Source organism: Olea europaea, chromosome 4 (assembly GCF_002742605.1).
Source record: "Olea europaea var. sylvestris chromosome 4, O_europaea_v1, whole genome shotgun sequence".
NCBI lineage: Eukaryota > Viridiplantae > Streptophyta > Magnoliopsida > Lamiales > Oleaceae > Olea > Olea europaea.
The window spans coordinates 3,499,822-3,521,229 of record NC_036240.1 but is presented as its reverse complement, the minus strand read 5'-3'; the positions used below and the strand labels follow the sequence as shown (position 1 = coordinate 3,521,229).

At 36.9% G+C, this 21,408-nt stretch overlaps 2 protein-coding genes across 2 annotated transcripts; both read left to right on the top strand.

The window, feature by feature from the left end:
- The first annotated feature begins 2,084 nt into the window (after nucleotides 1-2,084).
- Nucleotides 2,085-10,110, top strand: LOC111393325 (ABC transporter C family member 5-like). The gene is made up of 11 exons (XM_023018810.1): nucleotides 2,085-2,616; nucleotides 2,745-3,065; nucleotides 3,147-3,233; nucleotides 4,071-4,766; nucleotides 4,914-5,078; nucleotides 5,366-5,660; nucleotides 5,942-6,156; nucleotides 8,401-8,706; nucleotides 8,920-8,983; nucleotides 9,097-9,336; nucleotides 9,732-10,110. Exons 1-11 carry the CDS (start codon nucleotides 2,113-2,115, stop codon nucleotides 9,842-9,844), a joined length of 3,006 nt encoding a protein of 1,001 aa, XP_022874578.1. The 5' UTR covers nucleotides 2,085-2,112; the 3' UTR covers nucleotides 9,845-10,110.
- A 1,965-nt stretch (nucleotides 10,111-12,075) lies between these two features.
- Nucleotides 12,076-18,675, top strand: LOC111393324 (NADH dehydrogenase [ubiquinone] 1 alpha subcomplex subunit 9, mitochondrial-like). Its single transcript, XM_023018809.1, has 12 exons — nucleotides 12,076-12,256; nucleotides 12,385-12,475; nucleotides 12,829-12,893; nucleotides 13,018-13,103; nucleotides 13,206-13,290; nucleotides 13,372-13,442; nucleotides 14,817-14,948; nucleotides 16,089-16,204; nucleotides 16,280-16,403; nucleotides 16,511-16,579; nucleotides 17,748-17,868; nucleotides 18,158-18,675. The coding sequence occupies exons 1-12, from the start codon at nucleotides 12,172-12,174 to the stop codon at nucleotides 18,295-18,297; spliced, it is 1,185 nt and encodes a 394-aa protein (XP_022874577.1). The 5' UTR covers nucleotides 12,076-12,171; the 3' UTR covers nucleotides 18,298-18,675.
- Nucleotides 18,676-21,408: the final 2,733 nt, after the last annotated feature.

Here is a 21,408-nt window from a genome sequence, read left to right as displayed (position 1 = left end):
TGAGATTGAGAGTTTGTGTATGTTTTTTCTTTTAATTTCTTCTTGTATCTTTCTACCTATTATATTAAATGACTTTGTTTGCATGTGCAATGTGTTCTGCAGATTGTCCTTCTCTCTCTGTGACTTGTCATCATTTTCGCGCATCCTTTGCCAGATGGTGAATTGCCCTTATCACGATTCGATCTATGCCCCCTGATCATATCGTTGTTGGACTCCATTAACACCATAGCTATTATTATTCAGACTCTAGTCACTGATTTCCATCATTCTCTTTGTTCAAAGATTGATATCTGTAACAATTATTATGGGTATCAATCTTTTCTGGGCTGCTGAAACGACAACGTCTGAAGTCTTAAACCATCTACCAGAAGCCTTTCGAGGAGTGCCCATATTGGAAATAACCACAGTTTGCATACACTTGACACTGTTTCTTGGGTTCTTGTTACTTGTAAAAAAAAAAGGTATAAAATTCCTATAAATAGGTATTATTTTTAATTATTAACTAATTTTTTGATTGATTAAAAATTAAAATAATATTAAAATAGAAAAACGTCTTTTTAGGTCTATACCTCGTCTAATCCATAGTTTGGCCTTCACACATCACGTCTTTTAGAACACTGATGACGACACATCATTAAACTAGCTGATCACAAAAGAATTGTGTTGTTAACATCAATGATCTTCGTTAATTATACTTTTATTAAATTATTTTATAAATGCATTCTTAGAAAAGATGATTAATTTGATTTAGCTCCCATTTGACCCCCATTTCGTGAATATGAAAATGAGTAGTCGAAAGAGAAGAATTTTTTTTCAATTTACATGTAATATTATTTTATAAAAGATTGAATGGTTGAAAATGGGAGAGAGAAAAATGAAATATAATGGAATTTAAATTAATGCGGGGCCAAACGAGAGCTTATACATTGATAATTAGCACAAAAAGTCCATACATTGTATTTTTTGACAATTTCACCCTTATTTCAATGTTTAATTGCAAAAAAGTCATTTTCACCATTTCAATGTAAAATGATCAAAATACCCTCCCATTTAAATAAAACAAAAAAAAGAAAAGAAAAATAAAGAATAAATTACAATCTTACTCCTAAATGATTTAAAAAGTACAAGTGAGTCCAAATAATTATTAAAATGCCTAATAGCACAAAACATTCCTAACAAGTGAGTCCTAAATGATAAAAATGACGTTTTCTATAATGAAACGTTGAAATAAGGGTGAAAATGTCAAAAAATGAAAGATATGAAAGGTACGGACATTTGTGCTAATTACCCATTTATACATATACCTATAAATATCAGATCAGGGTGGATAGGATCAGTATACGCCTCTCTCTCTCATCACATCACCTGCAAATGTTACTACTAGTGTAGTGTAGCTGTGTGAGGTTGTTGTTTCTCTCTCTACATATATTATCTCTCGAGATTTTTATCTGTATCTGTGTATGTATTTCTGAATTTGCCTTGGGAATCACTATTGGCTCGGTAGACGATTTTCCCAGGAAAGAATCAGAGGCCCAAGTCATGTTTTTGTAATCTCTATAATGGGTTCGTTTCAGATTTCAATTTTTTCCCACTCTTTTTGTCTCCTTCTCGGCATAATATTGAGAAAGTACAAACAAGGCCTATAGAGATAAACACAGAGGAGGAGGGAGAGAGAGTGAGATAGAGATTGAGATTGAGAGTTTGTGTATGTTTTTTCTTTTAATTTCTTCTTGTATCTTTCTACCTATTATATTAAATGACTTTGTTTGCATGTGCAATGTGTTCTGCAGATTGTCCTCCTCTCTCTGTGACTTGTCATCATTTTCGCGCATCCTTTGCCAGATGGTGAATTGCCCTTATCACGATTCGATCTATGCCCCCTGATCATATCGTTGTTGGACTCCATTAACACCATAGCTATTATTATTCAGACTCTAGTCACTGATTTCCATCATTCTCTTTGTTCAAAGATTGATATCTGTAACAATTATTATGGGTATCAATCTTTTCTGGGCTGCTGAAACGACAACGTCTGAAGTCTTAAACCATCTACCAGAAGCCTTTCGAGGAGTGCCCATATGGGAGGAAAGATACAGAGCTTTGCTCGAAGATATGCGAAGTGTGGAATTCAAGTATCTCCGAAAAGCTCTTTACTCACAGGCTTTCATCACATTTATTTTCTGGAGCTCCCCTATATTTGTTTCAGCTGTCACGTTCGGCACTTGCATTTTGTTAGGCGGTCAGCTTACCGCAGGAAGCGTTCTTTCTGCTCTGGCTACTTTTCGGATCCTGCAAGAACCACTTAGAAATTTCCCTGATCTGGTTTCAATGATGGCTCAGACCAAAGTCTCCCTTGATCGAATTTCTGGATTCCTGCAGGAGGAAGAGCTGCCGGAAGATGCAACCATTGTTTTGCCACGAGGCATTACAGATGTGGCCATAGAAATCAAAGATGGTGAGTTCTCTTGGGATCCATCTTCGCCAACCCCAACCCTGTCAGGAATTCAAATTAGGTTGGAGAAGGGTATGCGTGTGGCTGTCTGTGGTGTGGTTGGTTCTGGAAAATCCAGTTTCCTTTCCTGCATCCTCGGTGAGATTCCGAAAGTCTCCGGCGAAGTAAGTCTGAGTTTATAACACTAAAATTCTTTCTTGTCACCTTTTTTTTTTAATTTTCTATGAAACATACCTGCTCTGGGAATTTGGTTGGTTGAGTCTTATGCTTGATATATGGGTGTTCTCTTTAGGTTAAAATTTGCGGTTCTGCAGCCTATGTCTCTCAGTCAGCTTGGATACAATCAGGAAATATTGAGGAAAATATTCTCTTTGGGTATCCGATGGATAAGGCAAAATACAAGAGCGTTCTTCATGCCTGTTCACTGAAGAAAGATTTGGAGCTTTTCTCGCATGGCGATCAGACCATTATTGGTGATAGAGGCATCAACCTTAGTGGTGGTCAGAAGCAACGAGTGCAACTTGCTCGAGCACTATATCAAAATGCAGACGTCTATTTACTTGATGATCCATTCAGTGCTGTTGATGCTCACACTGGTTCAGAATTATTTAAGGTTTGGACATTGGTTTGAATAATTTCTTTTTGCTGCTCAAATAAAGAGTATCGGGCTGAAAATATCATTGTGCAACTGCAGGAATACATACTGACAGCGCTAGCGACAAAGACTGTGGTATTCGTAACACATCAAGTTGAATTTTTGCCTGCTGCTGATTTGATTTTGGTATTTTTTTCACACCAAATTCCCTCTGTTTCTTATGTTGTGTCTAAATTTCCCACCAGACTTCCTTCTAGGTTTCTACCCTTAGTCTTGGACCTTCTGGTAAACATTTAGCGAGTCTCACTTATTAAGAGTACTTGAGTCGTTTTGTTTCCTTCCACAAATGTTAGATGCATGAAAGTAGAATGCAGTTATCTAGGCACTGAGAGTATGATCCCCCATTTTTATTTTTGTGAAGTTTCTGGATAATTACATCACAGAAGGGAAAGATTGAAATCCCTGACAAAAATGATTTTTTTTTTTGTCAACTTTGAAGAATATGTATTAATGTCATGTCAAATTGATACTTCTTTAGTTGTAACAGAACTCCTAAAGATTCAATCTGATTTGTTAATATCTGATTCTTGTTCTGAGCAGTTAAATCCTTGCCCCAACCCCCTAGGCATCCAGGCCTCAGAGCATGGCCCACCATCTCATCTACCCTCCTGTGAGCTTTGCACTGTTCTTTTCCCTCTACCTTCTTTCAAGCTCATTTTTTGACTTCACAGGTGTCATTGTCCTCTACAGATTTAATCTCTCTCTCAGATTACAAACACTTTTTCAGAACGGGTAATTGGCACAAAACGTCCTTACCTTTCAAGTCTATTGTGGAAAACGTCACTACCTTGCATTTTTTGGCATTTTTGCCCTCATTTCAACCTTTCTTTGCGCTGGACGTCCTTCCGTCCATATTCCTTTAGTTTTTCCGTTAATTAAAGGGTAATTGGCACAAAAAAAGAATGAGAATGGGGACAAACGGGGGCTAATTATGATTTCTGTCTAATTTTCAGCATCTTGTAGGTTTTGAAGGAAGGCCGTATTATTCAGGCTGGGAAATATGATGAGCTTTTGCAAGCTGGAACAGATTTTAACACATTGGTCTGTGCTCATCATGAAGCCATTGAAGCTATGGATATTTCCAACCAAGCTTCTGAAGAATCAGATGAAAATAATCCTCTTGTTAGGTCTAGTCTCATGAGTAAAAAGTGTGATCTAGTTGCTACTAATATGGATGGCATGGCAAAGGAAGTCGAAGAAGGTGCATCAGCGTCAGTTAAGAAAGCAATTAAGGAGAAAAAGAAGGCCAAACGTTCTAGGAGAAAACAACTTGTGCAGGAAGAGGAACGGGAACGTGGAAGAGTCAGCATGAAAGTGTATTTATCATACATGGCAGCTGCATATAAAGGGATGTTGATTCCACTTATTATTATTGCACAAGCACTATTTCAGGTCCTTCAAATAGCTAGTAATTGGTGGATGGCTTGGGCAAATCCGCAAACCGCAGGGGACAAACCAAAAACCAGTAGTGTGGTGCTTATTGGTGTGTATATGGCACTTGCTTTTGGGAGCTCCTGGTTCATATTTGTTAGGGCTGTCCTAGTTGCTACATTTGGTCTTGCAGCAGCACAGAAGTTTTTCTTGAAAATGCTCAGAACAGTCTTTCGGGCACCAATGTCTTTCTTTGACTCTACCCCAGCTGGACGAATATTAAATCGTGTATGCTCATGCTATCCCTTTGATAATTGCGCTTTATGCTTTTGGCACTTACGGTTTGATATTTTCATCATTTTTTGGTTTTCTTCTCTTTCATTTTCATACTCCCTAGTTCTACTTCACCATTTGAGGATTTCTTACTATCTACAGGTGTCGATTGATCAAAGTGTTGTTGATCTTGATATTCCATTCAGACTTGGTGGCTTTGCTTCAACAACAATCCAGCTTCTTGGTATTGTTGGTGTAATGACAAAAGTTACCTGGCAAATTTTGCTACTCGTTGTTCCAATGGCAATTGCCTGCCTATGGATGCAGGTAGCAATAGTATAATGCTATAGTTTCAATTCTGTACCTTCGTCAATTTGTTATTTGACGGTCTGAAGTGTGAGCGAATGCAGCGCTTTCAAGCTGTTAGCTATGATCTTGTGTGCATAGTTAGCCTTTTGTTTATTGGAAAATATCATCATTTAACCTGAGCTCGAGTATCACCTGATTCATCTCGTCATTTGCATCTCTTTACCTGGATTTATGGTGATCAAGTATTTTTACAAAATTTTTAAATTTTGATCAAGTGAATATCATTTTGATCCGTACAAATGCAGAAATACTATATGGCTTCGTCAAGGGAACTGGTTCGCATTGTTAGCATCCAAAAATCTCCAATAATTCATCTTTTTGCCGAGTCAATTGCTGGAGCAGCTACAATAAGAGGGTTTGGCCAAGAAAAGAGATTCATGAAGAGGAATATCTATCTTCTTGATTGCTTTGCTCGGCCTTTCTTCTGCAGTCTTGCAGCTATTGAATGGCTCTGCCTGCGAATGGAACTGGTCTCAACATTTGTATTTGCTTTCTGCATGGTTTTACTTGTGAGCTTCCCACATGGAAGTATAGATCCAAGTATGTACATTGCTATTCGCCATTAATGTCAAATGCACATGCGTTAAAGATTCTTGCCGAGACCGAGTTGATAATTATATTGACGCATTACAATTCTGAGATAAAATTTACTGGTATTCCAATTTCCAGCTGTGATTTTAATACTGTTATGGAAATATTTCGTCAATATAATGATGGAAACAATACGTTAGTGAAGATATAGAGCAAAAGGTCAACCATTTGCAATCATTGACAAGTCTTTATTATATTTCTAATTATAATCAAACGTTTTTTGTCTATAGGTATGGCAGGACTTGCTGTGACATATGGTCTTAATATGAATGCACGTCTATCACGATGGATACTTAGCTTTTGCAAGCTTGAGAACAAAATTATCTCCATAGAAAGGATTCATCAATACTGCCATATACCTAGTGAAGCTCCAGCAGTTATTGACGATTTTCGTCCCCCATCCTCTTGGCCTGAAAATGGAACAATTAAAATAATCGATTTAAAGGTATGGAATTATCTTTCTTACGTTCTTTTCACTAGTTGGGAAAACTTTCCCTATATTCCATCCATTTATAAGAAGCGAACTGCTTCTTATTCCGATCTAGATATATATGTTGACATGTGAAGCGGCATGTATTTACATTAATTGGGTCCATTGTCAAAATATCCTTGTAGTTTGCATTGAATGCCTTATCTTATCTAATGATCAGAGATTGAAGTTACCATTTTTCCAAAAAAAGGAAATATATAAAGGACAAAGAAGAAAGAAGAAAGAAAGAAAAAAAATAAACGGAACTTTGGGGACATCACAGGACAAGGAAATACATATGACCTAAAGCTATGTTCAAGAGACACGACTTAAGAAACAATGTCATAAGCCCAATGTTTTGAAAGGCGTGAGGTCAAGCCCTATGAGCTTATGCATGATAAAACGGTGTTTCTTATTTTTTAATATTATTTTAATTATTGTATGGCTATAATATAAATAAAATAATGTATACCAAACAAATTTAATCATAAATAATATAATTACTTAATAATACCTACAATTAAACAATTTCCAAATTTTCAAAAACTAGACAATTGAAAATTGAAAGCACAAGACCTTCTTGAAGTAAATGGTCCAAGAAATCGTTCATACTAATTTATTGCCTCTGCCTAACATTAGCAATTAGGTCCAAGAAATGGCTTCGAAAAATTGAAAAAAAGTTTGGGGAAAAAAAAAAACTAAAAAAAAAATTTAAAAGAAAAAGTGCACGTCTTTTGGTGCCTAGGCACGCCTAGTCCTGCATTAGGAGGTCAAAAGAGGAGTTGCCTGCCTTTTTCTATGCCATGCCTTTGTGCGGGGCATTTTGAAAACGCCTCATGCCTAGGCAACGCCTTTTAGAACATTGCATAAATGTATGCTGACAAGTTATGGCTCTAAAAAAGATGCCATAGAGCTCCATTTAGCCATAAATTCTTGTATGCCTGGTGGTGATTTTTCGTGGTCTGGTTTTTTATTCAGATTGAATATCCCTGGTTTGCATTCTAGTTGACCACTGCATTACATGTATCTGGAAACGTAGTTGTTAACTTTGAAGATGTTCATGTAGGGATTGCACAAACACAAGGGAATCTCCCTGGTTGGTTAAGACTATGGCCATACAAATGATGGCTGAACTGAGGTTTAGTCTTACTGAACTAATTTGTGACTCAGCTAACATCCAACACCATTGCCCCCCACCCACATTAGGAATGGCAAAAAACCCGACCAACCTTTTCCCATGGAGCCCGGAGCAGGGTTTCCCTGCTTGATCTGGTTGGCAGGGTGAGACGAAGAAATTTGCTCTGGATGGGGATGGGAACATTGTCCCTGTCGTTTATTATATTATTTATTATATGTTTCTAATCTCTCTCTCACCTGTCACCGTTAAGGCATGCCAACATCATCTGACGAGGAGAATGTGATCCTCTTTTGACTTCCTTTCCTCTTTTCACTCACCTCTGGCCACCTCTCTTACTAGCCCTCAGCCTCTCTGGAGGACAAAATTATTGGACCTTGAATCTTCACTCCACCTCTTCCCATTGGCTTCTTTCTTTTCCTCCTCCAATTTAAAGTTGGCTTCCTCCAGTTCAATTACATTAGTGGCTATGTTTTGGTTTTTAATAAACTTAGCTTTTGGATGAGATTTTTTGAACCCTGTGTTGTCGTGCTGCACTAACAAGTAATTTATAAACAAAAAAATGTATTTCATAGTGTATTTATGTTCTCTAGTCTAGTTAGGTTCCCATGATCGGTGCCTTTTGCGAGTTTTTCAATTTAGATGGGAATTATAGTTTTTAAAAATTTAGATGGGAATTACAGTTATGTTAATATAATAAACAGGGAATGGAAATTCCCAGCCCGGCCACCTGTGCCATCTTAAGCAGGGATTGGGACGGGGCTAGTGCATGAATATCTCAACAGGTCGGGCAACGGAGAGTGCTGCCCTGGCCTGTCCGTTGCCATCCCTACCCCCCACTCAATGACACAAAAGGGAAAAATGTGAAGTGAAAAGACAGTAATGCCTACTGCCCATCTAACATGTCAACTGGTGTGGGAGGGGGCACAAACAATGGCATAAGAAAATAAAGAAATCTTATCACTGTTTTTCCAATTGTTGGTTCGTTACAAGGAAAGCCTTCCTGTTGTGCTCCATGGTGTATCCGCCTCTTTCCTTGGGGATTAAGAAACAAGGAAATCTTATCAATATTTTTCCCTTTGTAGGTTCGTTACAAGGAAAGCCTTCCTGTTGTGCTTCACGGCGTGTCCTGCACTTTCCCTGGTGGGAAGAAAATTGGAATTGTTGGACGTACTGGTAGTGGTAAATCCACTTTGATTCAGGCCCTGTTTCGATTGATTGAACCAGCAGATGGCAGAATAATTATAGACAACATTGATATCTCAATGGTGGGCCTTCATGACCTTCGCAGCCGGTTGAGTATCATACCCCAAGATCCAACATTGTTTGAAGGAACGATTAGAGGAAACTTAGACCCACTCGAAGAGCATTCAGATCAAGAAATTTGGCAGGTTCAGCCGCTTTGCCTCTTTCTTTCCATATCGATTTGGATTACTAGAGATTTCAATGAAGTTCAATTCTTAATTGATAGCCAATGCCCATGCTTTTCTTTGTTGTCCATTCATAGTTGTCGTATTTGGATGATGAACGATCATTTGAATACTTATATTTGTCACTCTTCATATCCGTTTCTAACATTACTTGCTGTTAATGAATTTTCCCAGGCACTCGATAAGTCTCAGCTGGGTGAGATGGTTCGCCAAAAAGAGCAAAAGCTTGATACACCTGGTAAGTATGTTACACCAATGGACTAAAATCTTGCTTTTTCGTGGCAAGGAAGCCATCTTCACAATATTTTGAGGACTAATAGGGATTTCCTCAATTGTATGTGATGTTGGCAGTGCTTGAAAATGGAGATAATTGGAGTGTGGGACAGCGACAGCTAGTATCTCTTGGTCGGGCTTTACTTAAGCGGGCAAGAATTTTGGTGCTTGATGAAGCTACAGCCTCAGTTGATTCGGCCACAGATAACCTTATCCTAAAGATTATTAGGACAGAATTTAAGGATTGCACTGTTTGTACGATTGCTCATCGAATTCCTACTGTTATTGATAGCGATCTGGTTCTGGTCCTTAGTGACGGTGAGTTCTGTACCTTTTCGAATTCTTCTCTATATTTTTAGGCCCTGCTTGACAAAGCTTTTTCGAGAATATAAGTCAATACAAACTTCATTTTTAATTACACATTTCATTGGATTCACAACTTTTATCAACTTTGAACCACGCATTTCATGGAACCCACTAACTTTTAATCTCAAAAAGTTTTGTTGAACCGGGGTAAAATATTTGGATGGAATAGACTCTATTATGGTTTATATTGTGCAGTTATTTGCTTGGTTATGCTCTTGAATGCTTTTCTTTAGGATTATGTTTCTCCTTTCTTCCAGACTTTTGAGAGTTGTTCAAACTTGATATTAAAATGAAGTTAGTCTAACGTGCACGAAAAAAATGTTAACTTGCCTACATATGTTTTGCAGGTCGAGTTGCAGAGTTTGACACTCCGGCAAGATTATTGGATGACAAATCTTCCATGTTTCTTAAGCTAGTAACGGAATACTCCTCGAGGTCAAGTGGAATACCGGATTTCTGATTTAATGTCGTGCATGAAATCTGGTCGAGAAGGCTAAAAGTGCCCACAGGATGTTACCTGGAATGTCATAATCTGAAAGTCGCAGGTAGGAAATAGTTTAAGCTCAGGTCGATATAAGAAAATTCTTCCCCTTTTAGGCACAACGGGGAATTCACTCACTGCACAATTTGTACCATAGAATAAATTTTGGTAAGAGGTGGCAGAACAAATGAGGAGGCAATTGTATTTTACATGTGCAATAAAACAGTGTTTTTTGTTGTTTTGTTTTTTTTGGGCAGTGCAGAAGAAAATGTGTATGTTTTTAGAACATTAGGGAGTAATTGTAAGGTTTGTTCCCGGATGGTAGGTTTTGAATTTTGTTTTCCACTGTAGTTGTGGTTGTCTTTCCAAAATGTTGCTGATCTAGGTAAGAATTCATCTTGAAGATGTTGGATATTGGTTAAATAAATCGAGAATTGGAAATCGATTAAAGTGACTTCATATCGACTTCGGCCAAATACTCAAAAACTCGACTCAATCCGTTTAGGCAAAATTGTTTGCCACTTCGCCGCTTTGGGGCGCACAAACGGGGATCGACCTGCCCGGTCAGGTCGCGGGGGTTGAGGGGGCAGCGCCCCCGAAAGAGAATTTTGATTTCTCTGCATGTATTGAAGGGTATATTTGGCATTTCGAAAAAATCAATATCGAATGAATGAGAAATTACGAAAAAAGGACGAAAATCAGGTCAAAATTCAGGGTTTGGAAAGGGTGCATGGTTTGGCCTCAACGACCTCTTCATAAAGGTGCATTGTTTGGAAATGGTGTATGGTTTGACCTCAACCATTTCGTCCACACCCTTTCATGGTCTATAAATAGGACCCTTTGGATGTCCTATTCCTCACAATTTTGATATGCAAAAAACGTCTCTCATCCTCTCTTCTATCCAAAATCAAAATCATTTCATTTATTTTGATTTTCCTTCATCATTGGAGTACATAAGCCTAAATTTGGTTCGTTGTACTTGTGTTTTGAAGTGCTACAAACACAAGTGTAGCTGTTGTATCTTGGGAGTCGATTGCCGAAATCCGTAGGCACCGTTGCGGGGCAAATTCGACTGAAGGACAAAGAGTCCAACTTTTGCCTCGACTTTGTCCCTAACCATCATTATACTTATTTTGGCGTCACTATTCACAAAATTCTTCCAACAGAAGAAACTTGAATGGTGTCGTTTCATATATTTATTGATAAACATTTTTGATTGTCTTGTTTGGGAGATATTATTTGAATTGAAAAATGATCTTTTTTTAAAATGTGTGGATAAAAATTAAAGAAAAGTTATGAGTTCATGTAAGGATGACAATGGTTGAGTTGAGCCAACTTAGCCTGTAGACACTTTAGTTTGGCTTGATTGACACGAGCTCGAGCTCGTCTCGTGTTCGAATCTTATGTTGAACTCTACATATTAGTTCGTGGGCATCACAAATTGAGTTGCCCACTAGTCCAAATAATTCGAGTTGGCTCTTTTTTTATAAATAAATTAATAAGATAAACCTAAAATGGAGTAACTTTGTTAACAAAAAAGTAGAGACTATAGGAGTGAACGCAATTGAACCACTTGGTTTGAGAAAGAGGTTGACCTTGAGGTCGATGGAGGAAGCAACGAATCCCAAGCTAATCTTTTCCAAGAGCTCACATCGAAGGAAAGGTTTGGCACCTTGATGTCGGCTCTTCTCCACCTTGGGCTGTAGCGTGTTCCAAGTATTGCTTCTTTTTCGAGAGGATTTGTGGCATATCAAGTCTTAGTAAGGTTCTTTGTTTTGCATAAAATTAAATCTAAAAACACAAGTGAGGCATAAAAAATGAGTCAGCTGGTGAGCTCGTGCCTAGGAGCACAAATGAGCCGGCTCATGGGGCTCACCTCATGAAAGAAAATATAAGCTCATCTCAAAAGAAGCTCGAACCATCTATGAGTTGCGAAGAACCGAGCTCGGAGCCCTCAGTTCGTTTGCCACCCTCATCTGCTAATCAATTTTATTTGAAGAATGTTTAGTTGAAAATAAATTTGAGAAAAAGTAATTTTCAATTAAGTTTCATAGTAGAAAGTTAGAAAAGCTAATTATGCTACTAATATTTCATTTTCAGAACTTCGAGAAACAACTTACTACTAGCTACTTGCCTGCTTTCAACTGAAATCGCATTTTCCGACATAAAACGCGAGACCTTTATGAAGCAAACAAAACTGTAGTATACACGCACTTTACAAACAATTCTTTCCCTTGTCGTCCAGTCTTTTGAGTTTGCAGCACATTCCACATTTTCTCTGACTAAAACCCAGCTGGGAAAGAACGATGCAGGCCGTTTCGAGAAGATTAGGACACCAATACATCAAGCAATCGCCATCGATTTCTTCAATTTACCCTCTTTCTGATCGGTGTATGTGTTTTCTCAACATTTCTAGGGCTACACGTTTATAGCCATTTTTTAATTTCTGCCAATTCAGCTTCAATTAAACGATTTGTTTTTGTTAATGATGATGTGGAATTGAATTTCACGGGTTTTAGATTATGGAGGTGAGAGGTACCAATCTACACTTACCACCAAAGGGGTGGGGCATCTAGTCCGTAAGGGCACTGGTGGAAGATCGTCTGTTAGGTAATTTTCATCTTAGAAGCCATAAAATTTTGTGTTATCTACTGTAAATTAATTGTTTCAGTTTAATGGTACTGCATTGTTTTTTGCATTTCGATCATTAGGTTGAGTGTGTGTAGTTGTGATGTTTATTTTACCGGAACTCTAGTTAGAGTTCATTAATAATTGAATTGAGATTATTATTACTCATTTTTCAATTCCTCAATCGGAGCATTTTCATTTGGTTTTCAATTTTAAGAATATTGTTTTGGTATAAATGTGTTGTCATCTTATGCTATAAACTATTTGAAGAAATTAATTTCAGATAACATTCGATTCGAATGCTTTGAGTTGAAATTTGAATTTGTTTCTGGCAGTGGAATTGTTGCGACAGTGTTTGGTGCTACTGGATTTCTTGGGCGTTATCTTGTGCAACAGCTTGGTACATTACTAGTTAACTCCAAATGCTTTTCTGATTAAAAGCTTGTAAGCTATAGGACTAGTTTATCATAGAATTGACTGTTCTTTTGATATGATCCATATTTGGTATCTTGTTCTTCTTGCAGCTAAAATGGGTTCTCAAGTATTAGTTCCTTTCCGAGGGTCTGAGGATTCTCACCGTCACCTCAAGTTAATGGGTGATTTGGGTCAGGTAGATTCTTGTGTAGATTTTATGCTTTTCATTTAATTATTGATTTTGCTCAATTTGGAAGGCATGTGATTTGGGATTATTCATACATTCAACTTATTGCAGATTGTTCCAATGAAATATGACCCTAGAGATGAAAATTCTATCAAGGCAGTGATGGCAAAGGCTAATGTTGTTATTAATCTTATTGGTACATGTTCCTCAATACCTTTTGACACTAGGTAAAATGTTGTGTTGAGATTGCATTACTAATAAACTGTCCTGCGAACAGGAAGGGAATACGAGACCAGAAATTATAGCTTTGAGGAAGTCAATCATCACATGGCTGAACAGCTTGCAATGGTATGTTCCTGCACTTATCCTATAAAAAAGTTCGTGATTAGTTTCAACTTTCCGGACATTATATTTTACTGGTGGACATACTTTTGCAATGTTGACTATTTTAAGTAAATTGAGAAGTGAGAAACAGAGGGAATCCTAAGAAGGTAGAGAGTTTTATGGCACAGATCATTAACTGATGTTCATTTTCTTAGTGTCTAGTGATTCTCCTCTTTCTTATTTTCTTGGTTATGAGTTCATATTTTCTTAAATGATATTGCTCCTTCCTTTCATTCTCAGGTATCTTAGTGTTATCTATTACTTTTCTTCTCTTTGTCAAAGTGGTCTTTATGTGTTATTTTACTGTTCTACTCACTTTGGCATGGCGTGGAATATTTACCTGTCAAATTTCAGTCTTAGGAATACAGTTGTAGGAATAAACGGCTCAATATGAGGATTTGAGGAAACTTCATCACTAAAAGACGACTAACCATTCTCTCAGCAATTAAAAAAGAAAAGGTTTTGGCAGCAATAGGAAGTGAAGGGCTTCTGAAGAATGTGGCCAATTAAGATGGAGAGAAGAAAAGGATGGGTGGGGGTCATCAGTAATAAACTACAAGAGAGTGAACCCATTGAGGAGATGTGCTCCTTGAGAAAGGCAGATGCCTGGAGGGACACTGGACTCTGGAGAACTTTTTATTTAATATTTTTAAAATTTAAGTCTAGGTGAAATTCCGTCAACTTTTTTACTGGTGATTATGCATTTTTTGTAAATATGTTTATGCTTAGCTTGATTGGTCGCCTAGGTAACATTGTATTTCTTAGTTTTGTAAAAAATGATCATATCAACAAGTGATATTTCCTCCTCCCATTGTGTACGTGTGTGTGAGGCACTTATCCTTGGTCTTGTGCATCAAAATTTAAAGTGGCACGGAAAACTTTTTTAGACTTGTGATTGTCAATGCTGTTCAATATCTCTTTGGAGCAGTTCAATTAATAACTACTCTTTTATAGGACTATAAGCCTGTAAATAGGAGCTCAGTTGGGAACCTTCTTTCAGTGGGGCGTCCACCTTTTTGATTCTAGTGTACCTTTCCATGTCTGGAATAGAAGACAATTTTCTGTAACTTTGAGGGGAGAGGGGAAGTGACATTTATACCCTAGTTTTTTTGCTGCTCAACTGAGGGAGGGAACCTTTATCTCTTTATCTGAAAGGCATTTATGATATTTTACTGTTATTGTTTGACATCTGTTTTCTGATGAGTGACAGATGCTTATGATAAGCAATCTGTTTCATCCACTTCTGTAAAATCATTTATATTCAGTTTCTCTTTCCTTCTTTTTCTCACAGTGATTAGTATGAGAGTGCATAGCTATAAATGCATCTTACTTGTGCAGATTGCTAAAGAACATGGTGGCATCATGAGATTTATTCAAGTTTCTTGTTTGGGGGCATCTTTATCATCTTCATCTAGATATCTGAAGTCTAAGGCAGCTGCTGAAGAAGCTGTTCTACGAGAGCTGCCCGAGGTAAGTTATACATTTTAGTTTTTATTTTTTTATGTTTGTATCATATACTTTCCTTGTCATTGAACAACTATTGCTGTTACTTGTAAATCTTTATCATGAATTCTATGCTTGTGCCTGATTGCTTAGGTTTCTATTTCATGGTTTTTTTTTAACCTAGATTTGATAAATACTGAGCTGTGGGGACAATTGAATTTAACACAATCTCCTGCGAACTTTCTCGTTTTAGGTATTTTTTTTTCACGACTTCAAAATTTGGAGTGCGTGTTGTAGACATATGGTTATAATCTTCTCAAATCTCTTCCACTGTCCCTTTTTTTTGGAAGATAATATTCTTTCATTTATCATTTTATATAGGGAGAAAATAACAAAAGGTATCATATCTGCTTTTCCTTGGCCACAAGTTTGCATTTTCATTTTGCAAAGAAACCTTATCTGATTGCAGTAGTCATTGTTGTATATCTTAGGTTCAATTATTTGATAGCGCATCCTTTACACTGGATCAAGATTTCATTCATTTAGCAAAGACATTAAGATTTGATTCCTCCTTACTTTTCTTTCTTCTAATGGTCTACCTCTTGAAGTTCAACCTGAAAAATATATCCTTAGGAAGCACAAGATCGAGGAAAAGGAAAATAGAATTTTGATTGGTTGTCTCTCCCTTTTCTTTTCCTTGAAGCGTGATTAAAAAATGATCTTTGAAATGAAATGACAGTTACAACTTTTTGCATTTCTTCTAAAGGAAAACATCTTGAATCTTATTTATCAAAACAAGGCAGTCTTGCTGTTCCCAAGTGAACAAAGAAACATCTGGTCTCTGTTGGACTTTTCAAGTTTTGCACTACATATTTCTTTTAACTTATTTCCATTTCTTTCCTCAAATTTCCATAATCTAACTTATTTTATGAACTTTATGGTGATTCAGTTCTGTTTTATTGTACAGTCTTCGTTTATAGTTTATTATTCATGTCAATGTGGTCGACCAAACCTTATCAAGTGTTACTGTTCGTAGTTTAACTTTTTGGTAATGTATATGGTTATAGATTCGACTTAGTTTATATTTTTCTTGATAGTCCATCCTGCACGTGTAAAGCTCTCATGATTGGACTGATAAGTCTATCTATATCTTCTATCAATTTCTAGGCCACAGTTATGAAACCTGCCGTGATGATTGGCACAGAGGATCGAATTTTAAATACATGGGCACATTTTGCCAAAAATTACAGCTTTCTCCCACTTATAGGAGATGGATCTACCAAGTAGGACTCCATGCCATATAGTTTTATGTGGTACACATTTTTTGGATCTCTGTTTCTGATGATTATCTCCTGCAGGATTCAGCCTGTATATGTTGTTGATGTTGCTTCTGCAATTATCACTGCCTTAAAGGATGATGGTACCAGCATGGGAAAAGTTTATGAACTTGGTGGACCGGATATTTTCACTGTCCATGAGTTGGTGAATAGAAACTCTCTCTCTCCTCTTTCTAATCCTCGCCAACCATGCTATTCTGTTTGTTTTCCTTTAAAATTGCAGTCAGTAGTTGATTTTGAATTGTGGTGTAGGCAGACCTTATGTATGATGTGATCCGTGAATGGCCTCGGTATGTGAAGATTCCTATTCCCATTGCTAAGGTAAGTTCATTTACAGTTGCATCCCTATTCAGTATATCTTTGTATGGTTTTAGCTAAGCTCTCTATCTGAAGCTGCCTATAAGAATTATTTTCATTTTTAACTCGTGCTATTAGCATCTTGTTTGCCTTTTTTGGTTATGTGGCCCGAATGTTTTGTGATCTACCAGCCTTAGATTGACGATGGACAACATATCAAGTTTCTTAATTGACGCCTGTTAGTCTATATAAGAAGACATGGACTGTAACAAGAGTTTAATTTGGCCAAATATTTCCATATGTAAACCTTTGTAAAGGAAATCACTGATTTTGTAAAAGTTTAGACATGAATTGGTTCAGGATCAAAATGATGGGTTTCTCAAATAAAATTTCATCCTTGAGTTCTTAATAACTGCAGCAGTGTATTTTAGTTTTAGGTTTAACTTAATGAATCATGAGATTATATTTATGCCACATGCTTCTCCCTTCTCTGGGTAAGAGCTAGTGGCTTTAGGTGCAGTCTAAGAAAATCAGGTTTGAAATTAAATATCTTATAATTATTCAAACAAAAATCTCTACGAAATTGAATTAGAGTACGCTCATGCCCAAGCCCTAGCCATTTGGAGAGGTATATTTGCCTTAACTATTTGTTTGTTTCTTCTTTTCCGCACATCAGAAATAAAGAAACTGTTTAGACCTTCTGGATACGCTTTGCTAAGCACCTCTCAGTTCATCTGAAGAATTCACATGTTACTTTTGAGAGAAAATCAATCTGCCTGCTTTCATACATTCATTCAATGAGAAAATGGGAAAAAAACTATAGCTGTTAAGTAAAGGCTATGGAGCCTAAACATATATGTAAAATATTAAATGAGAACTTTTGAGTTTTTTCTCAATATTTGATACGAGCCTGTTTCTCGAAATGTCTGTTGCATTTTATTATGAGAAAATGAAAAAATAAGGGGTGCCTGGTGCATGTGCCAGCAACGGAACATTTTTTCTTTTTCTTCCTTTTTTTTTCTTTTGCTTTTTTCAAATATTCCAACCATTACCTTCCACTTTTCTAATTGGACATCTTCTTATAGCTGGCATGCACTGGTGTTTACTTGAAGTAAAAAGGCATCCTTGAAGCTTTTCCGTGTATGATTGTTGAATCATCTCATGATTACTTGTTGACATGTCTGGTTTTCAGGCTATCGCAATGCCTCGAGAAATATTGCTTAAGAAAGTTCCCTTCCCATTGCCTACCCCTGCCATCTTCAATCTGGATCTGATTGAAGCCTTTTCCACCGATACACTGGTGTCCGGAAATGGTATGTGTCAGATTTAAGAATTATGTTTGCTCCTTGATTGGTTTTGACTTTTCTATAATTCTCCTGTGATCCTCCTATACATTTTTCCTATAGAGCATTTTTGGCAAAACTTTTATTACATTATAAGCTGTGGGTCCTAAACACACTAGTAAGTGGGTAAAAGTTTTGGGATTTTGCGGAATGTGTGGATAAAAGGATATTTTGACCAGCTTATAAGCAATTATAAGCTTTGCCAAACGTTTTGCAGCACTCAGATAAATAATCCAACCGATATTTTTTGCTTATGCAGGTTTAAAATTTGAGGATCTTGGGATTGCGCCACATAAACTGAAGGGATACCCAGTCGAGTTTCTTATACAATATCGTAAAGGTGGTCCACAGTATGGTTCTACAGTTAGTGAAAAAGTAACCCCCCAGTCATGGTCTTGATGTTCATCGGTTCTTTAGTTCTGCAAACTCCAGCTATCCTTTTGAAAACTTTGGAGTTGGTATGTGTTGCCTTCATTTCCTTCAGCTGTGAATTGCTTACCACCTCGAATCTTCTCTGATGAAGAATCACAAATCAACTGACGTTGTAGTCTATTAAAGCTAATAAATGAAGTTGTTTAAACAAGGTTGAGATTGTCCATTTTTCGAGAGAGGAACTTAGAAGAATAAAGATATTGGGGATTCTTCTTCAGCAATTCCAATATTCGCAACTTATTCTAGAAAAATTGCTGAAGATTATTTTTTGGTGGTTTTTAGGCCTTTGTGTAATTCAAATGAAGTTATGTTTTTTCCTTCAATGATTGTTTTCTTGCACGCTCATTTGTGCCCTCTCTTTCTTCGTTGATCCATTAGTTCGTGTTTTTAACTAAGATCTTGTTCGGGAGAGTTTTTTTTTCCTAAATCATTTTTAACTACATGTTTTCTGAAAGAAATTTTTTTTCACGTGTTTAGTGTTCACCTTTTCTCTACTTTTCAACTACCCATTCTTCAAAAAATCGTTTTCCCACAAGAGAATTCTCCCAAACAAATGCTAAATACCTTTAAGAGAATGAAATGATAAAGGGGCTAAACAAATTTCGAGTCAACTACGTGATTCTGTTGTCGTCACCCTATTTGGTTCATTACTTCGTGCTAATGCAACTAGCATCATGATATGTTAGTCTTGGTCTACCATTTTCTTGTTCTAACCAATATTATTTATGCGTTTCACCATCTACCAAAGATGAGGAAAAGACATCAATAAGGTTGATTGAGTGATTATTTAGTCATTCCAAAGGAACACTTGCTTTCCTTTTAGCAGGGGAAAAGTAATTGTGGCTATTTCTATAAAACAAGAGTCATTATCCCAATAGGGAAAAGAAAGAGCAGCCATGAAGAATTTATACCCCTTGAAACCACAAGAGAGAACTCATTTCCCAAAATCCGTCGACCACTCAATGATGGTTCAAATCAGTTGTGGATCCTTTGAAAACGGCAAGTTAGAAAGGACGAATGTTGGGGCAGCTATGATCATTCGGTGTGGGGGCTGCTCTGGTGAATCATCATTGACAAACATTTATATAAACTACGATACGCAGGGTATTAATGATTCGGTCTTGATTGGTAGGGATGTGAAATGGGAGACCCTGGTGTGAGTTTGTCTCTGAAAGACGTTGAAATGGACACCGGCTTTCAACTAGTAAGCAGGACTAAAGGAAGGCAATTTTGTTACGCTCTTTTGTTTGATATTTTCATTTTGTACTTGCCATGTTGACTTTACTTATTTGACTTAGCTTTTCATCCATTTTTCTTTCTCCCTGTTTATCTACTCATGTTAGATTTGTTAGCTCGAAAGGTTATGAAAGGACTTACCCACAGTGTTTGTTTCGTATAACTTTTGATAAGTTAAAAAACTGCCTTTAAACATGTTTGCATAATTTTTTAAAAGAGGTATGTCTGATTAGAAAATTTTTTAGAGGAAGCTGACTCAAGATAATGAAACTCTTACGCAGTAAGTGGAAGTAAAACAGAAGTTCATTCAAAAGAGTCCATAATCAAACAAAATTCAAATAATTTCAATTTCCATGTGAATAGATGTATGCAAAATTTGAAGTTCATTTTAAAATTCAATAACACATTCGTTACTCTCTACTAAATTGGAGAATACAATAAACAAGATTTCATCTTTTGCTCGAAATTGTGATACGTGAGAAAGAATGGAGATCTAGAGACAAAGTCACATGATTGTTAATTGGGGAACGTGATTTCTTCAGAACTGTAAAGATTATGGGTCCCAACGTTGTTTAATCATCAACAAATTTTGTGGTTTCCCATTCTCTCGTTTCACATTCCATTCTCCAGTTAATTATTTCATTTTGCTTAGAAAATTGATGCCCAAATCCCACTCCACACGTAAATATTCACGACTAAGGGGAACTGAATTCTCATCACACAGTTTACATATGACAAAAGATCTCAATGGATTAAATCGTTGCCGTGGCTTCTCATGGGATCTAAAAAATCGTTGGTTGCTTGGAATCAAATTTGCATACCAAAATATGAAGGTGGGCTCGATTTTAGAGACATTAAAAATTGAAATGCCGCACTACTTTCCAAAACATTTTGAAACATTCACGGTAAGAAGGATACTCTATGGATTAAATGGATAAATCAGGTACACTTCCGAGGTTCGGACATTTGGGAGTATAGAGTGAAGAAAGATGACTCTTCACTACTTAAAAGCTGTTGAAAATCAAGGACAGCATTGTTGAACCACAAAATGACTTTCAAGCTGGAATGGACAGATTGGATAAATGGGCAGAAACTGGCGTTTTCAGCACAAAGACAGCCTACGAATTTTTCAGACCAAAGGGCGTGAAAACAGCCTGGACTACCTCTGTTTGGGACGGTTCTATCACTCCTAAACATGCCTTCATTCTTTGGTCGGCTGTACGGGGAAAATTGCAAACAAAAGATAGATTGAGGCATCTTGAAGTGGACCGAAAATGCCCATTCAGTGGACTGACGGAAGAAACTGGCCAGCATCTTTTCTTCTCATGCAGAATTTGTAAGGATGTTTGGGATCATATTCGGGATTGGTTGGCTATTAGGCGGAGCATGTTTACCTTGTTGAGCTCATTAAAATAGATGAAAAAGGAAGCATGCGGTAAGAGTTGGCAAAGTCGAGCAAAGCGTATTGCACTTGCAACTACCGTATACTACATTTGGATGGCAAGGAATAGATGTATTTTTGAAGGTATTGAGCCGCAAGTTGAATCTATTGTAAGATGAATTAAATCACATGTATTCAAAGCTATGTTTACTTTATATCCGTATGTTTTGATTCATTTTGAACATTAATAGTGGGCTTTTAGACTGTTATTGGTACATCTTTTTCTTTTGTTTTCACCTTGGTATGCCTGGTGTACCTGTATTGGTTACTTGCCTTCTAATTTTTCGGGTATGTTTGGTGTACTTGTAAATTAATTTTGATCTATAGAATTTCACATTTATTGATAAAAAAAAAAAACGATCTCGATAGTCAAAATTATTTATCCATCAGTGTCGGTTTAG